Source organism: Alligator mississippiensis, chromosome 9 (genome assembly GCF_030867095.1).
Source record: "Alligator mississippiensis isolate rAllMis1 chromosome 9, rAllMis1, whole genome shotgun sequence".
In the NCBI taxonomy this organism is placed as follows: domain Eukaryota; kingdom Metazoa; phylum Chordata; order Crocodylia; family Alligatoridae; genus Alligator; species Alligator mississippiensis.
The window spans coordinates 3,664,819-3,675,802 of record NC_081832.1 but is presented as its reverse complement, the minus strand read 5'-3'; the positions used below and the strand labels follow the sequence as shown (position 1 = coordinate 3,675,802).

At 48.7% G+C, this 10,984-nt stretch overlaps 1 protein-coding gene across 1 annotated transcript; it reads right to left on the bottom strand.

The window, feature by feature from the left end:
* Window positions 1-647: 647 nt before the first annotated feature.
* Window positions 648-10,112, bottom strand: PTK6 (protein tyrosine kinase 6). Its single transcript, XM_006267057.4, has 8 exons — window positions 9,771-10,112; window positions 8,658-8,779; window positions 7,238-7,401; window positions 4,359-4,512; window positions 3,651-3,812; window positions 2,559-2,740; window positions 1,812-1,965; window positions 648-1,391 (listed from the first exon to the last, which is right to left on the bottom strand). The coding sequence occupies exons 1-8, from the start codon at window positions 9,977-9,979 to the stop codon at window positions 1,204-1,206; spliced, it is 1,335 nt and encodes a 444-aa protein (XP_006267119.3). The 5' UTR covers window positions 9,980-10,112; the 3' UTR covers window positions 648-1,203.
* Window positions 10,113-10,984: the final 872 nt, after the last annotated feature.

The window sequence follows — 10,984 nt, the reverse complement described above, 5'->3', positions numbered from 1 at the left end:
CCCCGATCCTTCTTCTTTTACCCCCTCCCCGTGGTGTCTCAGGCATTAAGCGATGTGACCCTGGGGTTTGTTTCTCTCTCTCTGTGCAGGGAGAGAGGGGGCATGTGCTGAGCGAGGGCATGTAGGCCCCTGCTGCCCCACTGTGCAGGTGCTGGCAAAGGCTGGGATGATCCTTAACTCCTCTGTGAAGTTGCCCCTCTATTTCCCAAATCCCACATGTATTATTGAGGCTTTATTGGGCGCCAGTGCAGAGAAGGGGCAACGATCTCAGACTTGCAGAAGGCTGATTCCATCCTGAAGGGTGTTGGTACCCGAAAGCTTGTAAAGAAGAATTATTGTAGTTGGTCTAATAAAAGATATCACATTTGCCCAAAGAGCCTTGTCTGCCTATGTCCTCAGACCAACACAGCTACAACCAGCACCCCCAACTCCATCCAAGGCATCTAGTGCAGAACAAAAAGTGTTAAAGATAAGTTATGTTACCCAAAGATGTGGTTCAATTTATGGGCTCCCAACCACACGTTGCAGAATGAAGCAGGAGTTCTCCTTTGGGCCCGGGGGGGTAAACCCCACTATACACAACATATGTGATGACAGCAAGATATAGGGGTTCACCCTCATCCCTTTTCAAGACCCCAGAGCCTTGCTCAGCTAACAAAGAGATAAGAGTCCTTTATTCCTCACAGTGGGAGGGGTCCAATAGAGACTCCTATGGGACATGCATGTTATTGGTATACTGTTTTACTAAGCATTTACACCGTCCAAGCGTGCTGTGAAGATTCACCATCTCCTCTGGGTGCTCAGCAAGCATGTACAACTGCCTGGTCGGCAGGGGTCAAGTGCATTGGGAGCATGGACAGAGGGAAACTGCTGGAAGAATCAGCCCCAAATGGTTTGCCTTGTGCCGTTCCCTTCCTGAATCTCTCAGGGCTCTTTACTCAAACAATTGACTACAACTGCCATGAGTCCTTGCTTCTGCATAAATACCTTCTTTCCAGGAAGGTTACTCAGACTCCAGAGAGACACTGAAAGAACTGAGAAGTATTCCTGCTTTCCAAGGAACAAGCAATGAAAAGCCTTTGCTTAGCCAGCACGGCACGGTGCAGCAGAGTCCTGCGTATCGTGTCACAGAGGGAACCATCATAACCAAAATGCAGGTCTTGGAAGGAGATGAAAAGAAATGGTGAATAAAATGTTGAGTGCTCACTCTGGGTTCTCGTAGTTGGTGACAGCCTGGAGCAGCCCACAGAGATCTTTGAAGCTCGGCCGTTGCTCTGGGAAGAGGTGCCAGCACTTGCACATGATGCCATAGAGGGTTGGTGGGCACTTCAGTGGGCAGGGCATCTGGAAACCAGCTTGGACTTCTTTGCAAACCTCACTGTTTTGCATACCTATGAATAGGGAAGGAAAAGACAGCTGGAGGAACATCTGATCTCAGTCTTGCTTTGAGTTACATGGCACTCGGGATTTATAGACATTAGGGCTGGAAGGGACCTCGAAGATCATCAAGTCCAGCCCCTGCCCAAGGAGCAGGAAGTCAGCTGGAGTCAAAGGATCCCAGCAAGATAAGCATCCAAATGTTGCTATAATTTAGGACAGAATGGGAACATTGACCTTTAGCTCTCCTTGCTATTTGATGCAACAGGAAGAGCAGCACCTTCCCGACTTCTTGCCCACAACATGCCGGTCTCCTCTCAGCACAGATCCTGACTAACATCATTACATGGGGCCCCCAAACACAACCCAAAGCAAGCTCTTCCTACTGTTATCCTTCAAATTTAAACCCCGAATTGAGATTAGTGGCACAGTACCTGGGTATGGAATCTGCCCGTGGGTGACAATTTCGAACAGAAGGACCCCAAAAGACCAGACGTCGGACTTGGTGGTGTAGCGTCCATGGGAGAAGGCTTCAGGGGCTGTCCATTTATAGGGGATATTTTTGGAATAAGACAAGTACACATCATCCTGCAAACACAAGGCGATTGTGAGCAGAAGGAGCTGCATGCACCATGGAGGCAGAGCCCTGCTCCTTCCACAGGGCAAATCTGGGGGCAGGGGGAAGAGGGGGTACTATAGCGGGGGGTTGTTCAATGCAACTGCACCAATTCATGGCCACTGGAGAGGCCAACAGATAAGGGTGGATTTTCTTCTTCAAGATCACAGCTATTGAAGGGGCATCAGGCTTGAGCCAGCCCAGGTGCATGAACCTTCCTCCTGATGAGCGCTCCCATAGACCAGGTGGGAACTACTCACATGAGTAAACACTGCTTTACTGGAGAAGCCTAAGGCGGGAGCAACATGATGAATGCTCCCGTCTTGTTCTCCTCATGCATGGGTTCAAATTTAGATGCACTTTAACATCACTCCAATGGCATCTTGCCCAGGCAAAGGGCATGGACAACAGAGGTGTGCAGATGGGGCCATGGGTCACCATCTATGGTCCTCGGTTGTCATACAGCTGAAGGTCTTGGAGGGAGTTCTTTGGTGCCCATTAATCACAATTCCTCTCTGCCCCCTCCAAACCAAACCCTCTGCAGGCCTGAGTTGATTGACAGTACCTTGATAAGCCTGGCCAGTCCAAAATCACCCACTTTGCAGGTGTTGTTCTCTCCAACAAGGATGTTTCTGGCAGCCAGGTCTCGGTGAATGAAATTCTGGGACTCCAGGTAGCACATCCCGTCTGCCACTTGGGACGCCATGTCAACCAGCTCGAGCATCTGCAGGTCCTCCTCTTCCGATTCTGATGAGAAAGGGACAAGAGAGCCAACAAGAAGTACATGTGAGATGTTGCAAAGGGAGCATGTAAGTGTGAACAGAAGTCTGCAGAGACACACTTCCCATGACACGCTACCGTGTGGAGCTGACATTTTTCTAGCTTGTAAATTGAGACACAATTTCCAGCATTGAGCCAAAACTGCCCTGCAAAGTATTAGTTCCAGTTTTCCAATCAATACTCATTTACATTTTTTCTCTCCTGTCTGCATAGATGGAGGCAAAGCTCCAGGCCATCAAAGAAGCTTCAGCCTTGGCTTCTGTCCTAACACAAGTCAGCTTCATATTGCAGCTCTTTGGAGGATGGACATTGAAATTCAGTGGGTCATTTCCACCCCTGCTGTAACTCCAGTGAAGCCCAGGGAGATACTCTGAGGATTATGTCTCTAATTATGTCTCTAATTTTATTCCAGTAATGAAGTACCACCACCCTCAGAACATGGAAGGCAATGAGTGACACGGCTTAAGTATCTTGCCCTTCCTATAATTGCCTTGGGACAATGTTTTCGAAAGTACCTGAGTCTCTTAGGAGCCCCCAAACTCATTGGCTCTTGGGCCTTAATTCATCAAAAGACTGGATTGATCCTTTGGGTGCCTGCATCCAAAAATGTAGGTCCTCAGAAGCCTAAAGCCATCTCAATCCTCTGCACCACATTGCCAAAGCACTTTCCTGGTGGAAGTTGAATGTCCTCTTCTGAGCAGACAGTGCTCAGTCTGGGCTGTGCAGAGCAGCTAACCAGCCCCCTAGCCCATGTCAAAGCCCTGGCAGGATGCTTGGGGGCCTCCCTGATAAGACAAGTTCATTTGAACCCCTTCCTCCACCCTCTGCAGTTCAAAGTCTCTTGGCAGCCCCCCAGCTTTACTTCAAACATCTTTACCTCGAAGAAACTCCAGCAGGTTCCCCTTGGGCATGAGCTCAGTGATGATGTATACTGGGTCCCCGACCGAGGAGATGGCGTACAGCGAGAGGATGTGCTTATGTCGCAGCTTCTTCATGGCCTCAATCTCGTTCTTGAATGCACACTGGTAGGTCAGGTCCGCTGAGAAGGACCCATGCCAGGAGGAGAGAACAGGGGGGCATGAGTTGTCTGAATGGAGATCTTTATACCGAACACATCTTTGGTGCCCAAGGCACCAACCTAGTAATGCCAGCATGGAGCCTCCCAGCCCCCTGCATTTGTAGGAAGCCATCAACCCAAGGATCCCCCCCCAAATCACCACTTTGAACCTTCACATACAAGTACAAGGCCCCAAACCAAAGATACCCTACCACAAGAGTAGGGAGACCACTGCATTACAGAGAAGTGATTGCTTCCTAGATACTTGGAGAACCCAAGGTCCAAGACCATGTCCCACCATGCAATGCAAGGCCAAACCCCCACAGTCTTTGCCAGTATGCAGTAGGGAAGGACGTTCCTGACACCCTCAAATTTCTGTATGACCGTAGGAGGGTAGAGACTCAGTTTGCTTGGCAGTCTCAGCTACTCAGCAAGAGAGAGAAACAAATAGCAGAGGGAGGGTAAACCACTGCTCTGCATTACCCTCCTGAAGGGGAGCAATTCCAGCCCAAGTTCTTTCCTTCTCACCTTTGGGGATCACTTTAATTGCAACCTTGACCTTGTTTTTCCAGTATCCCTCATAGACTTCTCCAAAGTACCCAGCTCCCAGCTTCTTGGACAGACTAAACTCTTCTTTGGGTCTTTCCCAGTCATCCCAGTGAGGGAGAGGTTCGTGCTGTTGCTAGGTTAACAAAGACAGAACAACTTTATAGGATTTCAGCCTGAGAAAGTGGGTTGGGGAAACAACCGCTGTGATTTCCGTGCCTATTCTACAACCACAGAGCCATGTCCCAGGATACATATTCTCCACCATGTCCTTCCTATGAAGGCACTCAAATCTTGCAGCGATCTGAGTATACCTCCTATTAACGAAGTGGTGTATGATGTATGTAGCGACTAGGTACTTAGACCACAGATACTTCCCTTGATTGCAAACTACTGCTTTCTCTTTTATACACCGCCGCAAAGTGAAGGGGTCTTGTCTGCAAGCAGCAAACCCCTGCTATTTGGCCAAGTAAAAATTGCATCCACCCTTCCAAAACAAATGAGAACTCATTTCTTAAAGATCAGAATTCCTCTCCATCCAAACGTCCGGCTTAATGAAAAGGGCATCGTTAGAAATGGTGAGATTGGTGACCACATTTTCACTCTCTGCAAAGCTTCAACCCACATCCGCACCCTTTGCCCATCTCGTATACTATTGCAATGCCTACGTCTTCAGTTCTTGCCATCCTGTTGCCTCTGATCTCTCCCTTCACTTGTGTTTATGCACTAATTGGCTGCATATGCTCTCCTATAATAACCCTGATTGCAAGAGGCTTACACCAGGGATTCATTTAGTCCTGTGTGTTTGATTTCTGAAGGAGAGGATTACAGGATGAGGGCTACATAACAGAGTGTATGTACACGAGTACTGAAAGAACTGGTGTAACACATAAAGCGTCGCTAGATGGTAGTGTTGGCTCTGTAACCAGTCTTCACTGCTGTGTCCCGGATGATTTACTTAATGCAGTGAATCTCCACCAGGGTGATCCGATCCTTTCAAGGGTGTTGAGGAGGGGTGCCGCACAGTGTTAGGCATCCAAACAGGATTCACAAGATAAACCCAGACATTTCAAACAAGCATTGATATTATTAAAGCCATTTGGACCAGCTGCGATCTTTATATTCTTTGGAAGAGAAGAATTGCTCTCATTTTCTACAGTCAAAAAACAAGTGAAAACTAAAAACTTGTATTTTCTAAGGGGGAGGGGGGACCTTGAGTCTATCGAGGTTGAGAATCAGTGATTTAATGGAAGAAGTTGGAGGAAGATGACCAATCATTTTGGGTGGGGTGCAAAAAAACCCCAGCCAACCAGTCCAACGATGTCATGCTATAGCAAAGGGAAGCAGGGACCACTGGACTTCCCCCCCACCCTTTTCTACTGAGCTGCCCACAATGAAGCACCTGCTGTTTCTGTGCACTTTGCAAAGGGGTTACAGGTGCAATAGTAACCGTGCAAGTTTTAGACCACTTCAGATCTGGTTGTTAAACAGCGGGTGGGTCTTAACCTTATCATTAAATCCCTGTGGTAGCAAATGTAATTATGGAGCTTGGAGCTAGGCAAGACCATGGGGTCATGGAAACCATTTCCCAGCCAACACAAGCCTGTTCCCGACACTCAGTCTCGTAGTGTTTCCAAGGCACGGAGACCATTGAACATCAAGCTAATTTAGGTAATGGGAGCTAAGAGTGCTCACACATCTGAAAATGAGGCCCTACGGCCTCTTACATGAGATCCCCGAAAAAATCAATTTTTCTAAATGTGCATTCCTGAATTCCCTACATATCTACGAACTGTCACTACAGATAAGCAACTGTCAGAAAATGTGGAAAATAAATGGTGAACATTTGCTTTATTTCCTTTTGCATTTCTCTCCTTAAATGGTAAAACATTTCAAGGAAAAAAAAAATCAGATTTTCAGGTTGAGAAAATTCCCCCCACCCTTGATCCAAAATAGGTGCAGAAGATTAGCTCAACATCGGATCTGAAATAGGTGCAGACTATTAGCTCTGTAAGAAACATCAGAATAGATTTCCAAGGGGTCCCCCCATGTTGGGGTTAATTCTTCATGGGACAAGGATGCTCACTGATAACTGAGCAGAGGCCAGGTAAGATTTGGGGGGTTATTTCTTCATGGGACAAGGATGCTCACTGATAACTGAGCAGAGGCCAGGTGAGATTTGGGGGGTTATTTCTTCATGGGACAAGGATGCTCACTGATAACTGAGCAGAGGCCAGGTGAGATTTGGGGGGTTATTTCTTCATGGGACAAGGATGCTCATTGATAACGGAGCAGAGGTAAGGTGAGATTTTTTTCAAAGGTATTTGATTTTAATGGGAGTTCATAACTTGCTTGAATGCTTTCAGAAATCCCATTAGGCACCCATCTTCATTTTTAGGCAAGCAAATACATTTGGACAGTTGGTCCCTCATGCTAACATGGTATCTGTTGAGTGAAGACATCACAATAGTGGGCATTAGTCTTTTTACCACTAATAGAGGTTTAATGGTGTGCATAAAGCATTTGGACATATGATCCCTCATGCTAACATGGCATCTATTGGGTGAGGATATCACAATAATGGGCATAAGTCTTTTTACCACTAATAGAGGTTTAATGGTATGCATAAAGCTAACCCCAGTCCTCTGCTATCAACCCCCTGGTCTTGTCCATTGAGACCAATCCTAGAAGGACCGTCTCAGTCTGATTTTCTTTGTAAGAACAGACCACGAGATTTGCCCCGAACGTGCCTGTGTTGGGCTCACCACCTCCCTGTGCTGGGATCCTGCCTTGCCATGTTCTCATTTCTGCCACAAGCAGCATCCCTGGAGCCACCCGTCGGCTCCCAGCACGGGCTTTACCTTCCAGCAGGCGATGGTCAGCTTCAGGCCGTGGGAGAGGCTCTTTTCCTTGTAGCACTCCACGAGGCTGGGCAGATCTGGGAACGACTGCGCCTTGTTCATGTAAAACTTCCCTTGGGCGCTCCGCCAGATCTTGTAGTGTCTCACCACGGAGTCATGCCGGACTGTGAAACCAGGGAGAGGCAGGATGAGCACTCGGTACAAAGCAGTCATTCAAGGCAAGGACGCCTCCCAATTGCAGTAACCGACAGCAAGCCGCGGGGAACCAGCGGCTCCTCACGCACCTATCACTTGTGGCAGCATCTTCACTGCTGCAGGGGATTGGGCTGAACAGAGTCTTCCCACCTCTCATGCTCTTCAGTATGAGACATGATGATCACCAGCTAAGAAAATGCCATCTGTTCAGAGCGGCTGAGCAATAGGATGCTCTTATGGATTCCAGCTGGGGTTGTGGGCACTTGCAACAGGGCCCTTTTCCAGCCCCCATTGCAAGGAAGAAAGGGAAAGTCCCTTGAAGAAGAATGAAACAGCGGGGTTGGCCCTGACCTTGGAGGATATAAGAGAAAGGCTTGAGCAGTAAGAGGGTGGATTGCTGCAACAGCAGAGGAGAACAGAGCTCCTGCCAGAAAAGCTTGGAGAAATGAGCACGCACCAGCTGCAGATGCTTCCTCAGCCTGACGAAGGGTATTTATACCCGAAAGCGTGCAAAGAATTGTTCCAAGTATTTGAGTTATTCTAATAAAAGATATCAGATTTACCCAAAGAATCTTTTCTGCCTAAGTCCTTGCATTTTTAGTGGCAGCTTCAGTGGACCTAAAGTTTAAGTGCTAGATCTCAGCCGATGGGGTCAAGAAAGTCAACTCAGTGTATTTGCCAGGGGTTGAGGGACCAGAATAAGCCTGAGACTCCTGGTTCCCGCTGTCTTATACCACGGAAAGAGCTGTACAGGCTCTCATTGCCAACAAGATCAGATTGGAGACCAAACCTGTGTACACCCTGGAGTAACAGCGAAGAACCGTCAACAAGGAAGAAGCGTATTTATTTGCTTTGGGCAGTTGAAAAGGTTTTGTTGATGTGGTTTCACTGTTTCTCTGGTGTGGCCACAGAGTCAGGATTTTTATTACCAGGGATAAATGCCTTGTATGTAGCAAGAAGGGGGAAACATCAAACAAACCAACCCCTTTCCTCTGCCCAAAAAAAACCTCTTTACATTTTGCGAAACATGACAGAGCCTGAATGAAAAGGCTTGATCAGAACGGGGTAGGTTTTACAAAGGATCATTTCAAGGAAAATCAACTTGGCAGTGTCTCTCCAACACAGAGAAGGGGAGACAGAGTGAAATCCCAGGTGCAGAGAGAGAAGCCAAAAGGCTGGCATTGAACCACAGAGCAGGGGCAGAAGGCAAACCTGGTCCCTTTACCTGACAGCACGTATTCAGCTCCTTTCTTCTCGCTGATGCGGATCAGAAAGGCCCCAGTTGGGTTTCTGTCCGCCAGCACCAGGTGCAAACTCTCCGAGCGCGAGATCTTCCCAAAAAACCATCTGGAGGAAGAGACCAGAGTATGGTATGACTCCCTCTGGGGTGTTAGCGTATGGGACTGCACTGCAGAGCTAGCAACCCAGAGCCTGCTAGGGTTTTGCTTTGCCCCATTATAGATTTCCAACTTCAGAGGATGACAGGACCCTGACCCCCAGATCCAGAAACACAGAGACCAGCTCCCTTGCATTTAGGGAACACCCAGATCCCAATTCCCTGAACTTTCCCTCTTGCCTTTGCCTTCAGCCTTGGCACCAGCATGGCTGCAAGCGTGCATCCTCCTGTTGGCTAATCACATTGCCTAGGACCCACTCATTCATTCAGATTCCCCTTTTTCCTAGCCCATACCGCTCTGCCAACCTTTGCAGACGAGTCTGATTGATAAGGTAGAGAATAACAGAGCATCAGCTGGCCAGTGCCAGTCTCCAGCGGGAAGTTAAATTCAAACCCATTTATCTGGCTCTGTAATCTCTCTGAGATTTATGGCCAGAGAATAAGGGTTGAATTCACTTGAACTCTTCACCTGCCGGGTGCTATCTAGGGGAATGCAAAATCACCGACATTGAGCTTCCCCAGCTAACCGCACTGGGCTTGTGCCCAGCTACACAGGGTGTTCAGAGTGGCACATGCATGCATGAATTTGGCTCTGAAAGACCTTGCTAGAGGTCCTCCCTTGTATGCAACAATAAGGGAACAGTAGAAAACACTCAAACAAACTAAAAAAAAACCCAACCCATTTTGGAAGCTGGCCTTGCCCTCCGTTGCTGTGGTTGCAACATGTTAAGCTGGGCTGGACAGCAGCTCCAGGGAATCGATATCCCAAATAAAGGACTTTCATAGCCTGTTGAGCCCAAACCTCTCTCTCCAAGCATGCTCACATCAACATCAAACTGCTTTCTCAGACCCAACAGAGCTAGGCTGAGATGCGACACTCCTGTCATTCCCCTCGGGCTTCCCGAAGGAAAGAGGTGGCGATCCCAGCAGGGTTTGACTTACGGTTCAGCCTCCATCGTCTCCTGCTTGGCTAAGTAGTTGTAAGGAACGTAACCTTCGGCCAGGCGCCTTCCAGAGCCGTCCACTTTCTTGGCCCACCACCATTCTCCTTCCTGCCTGATGACCTCGAAGAGGTCTCCGGTCTTGAAGCTGATTTCTGTCTCCATCCTAGCATTGAAGTCCCAGAGGCTGGTGTAGATGGTGGAGCTCATGCTGGGCAGGTGGAAGAGCTGAGTTGCCACCAAAGCTGGGTCTCATGGGCATCAGAGCCAAAGAAACGTGGTTGCAGATTCCCAGGCTCGAGCTCTTGGAAAAGGCTCACGAAGGCCTCCTGCTGCTGCCTTGCCCCGGTTCCTCCTGCCTTCTGAAGAGGCTTGTGTAATTCTGCCAACTCATCTCAGCCAAGACAGGTCAGATGGGACAGGTGAGGAACACACCTTGAAATCATGCACTCTGGACTTCCTCCTCCGGCTACAACACAGCCTGGGTCTGCGAGCCACTCCTCTTCACGCAAACAGAAGGAAGGGAGGCAGCCCTGCACTTGTCCGCCACGTCTCAGATGATCCAGGGCCAAGGGGTAAGCCCCGGGCACCGTGTGTGAGTTCCCCGTGTTGCACAAGGATTCACCTGTGGGCTACAACAGGGGTGAGGAGAAGAGAAAGGGAAGGAGGAAGTCAGAGAGGAGCCTCCCTGTTACAGAAAGGAGGGGAAACTGAGGCACGAGGAAGAGAAATGACTTGTGACTCATATTTTCCAGCAAGTAAGTGGGGTAAGGAGCTCTGGGGGCCTGCATCCAGGCTCCACTCGCTCCCCCAGGCTTTTGCTCTGTGCTTCTCCTTCCTTTCACTCGTGCATACCACAGGTGAATGGATCAGGGCAGGGGATCTTCTGATTTATTTCTCTTTTGTGCCATGTGTATAGAAAGGGGCATAATGGTGGTGGGCATAGATGTATAGAAAGGGGCATAATGGTACAGAAAGGGACATAATTGCTTGTGGCCCAGCAGACAGCACACTAGGCAGGGCTGTGAGAGATCTCCCTTCCACATCATACCCATGGCCTTGGGAAGGATACACGGGGACCGAGTTTCCAACGTATCTAGGTAGCCAAAAATGCAGACGGGCCTGAGTGGGATCTGCATAAGCCTTTCATGTCAACTCATTTCAGTGGCAATCAGATGTCCAGGTGCCTCTGACCACCCCACTAGACACCTCTCT

What these genes read in the sequence shown, in the direction of transcription:
- PTK6 (XM_006267057.4), bottom strand. Translation starts at nt 9,979, where the DNA reads ATGAGCTCCACCATCTACACCAGCCTCTGGGACTTCAATGCTAGGATG. An exon ending in AATTAAAGTGATCCCCAAAG is followed by an intron (nt 3,813 to 4,358) that starts GTGAGAAGGAAA and finishes GGTCCTTCTCAG; the next exon opens with CGGACCTGACCTACCAGTGT. An exon ending in GACTGGCCAGGCTTATCAAG is followed by an intron (nt 1,966 to 2,558) that starts GTACTGTCAATC and finishes TTGTGTTTGCAG; the next exon opens with GATGATGTGTACTTGTCTTA.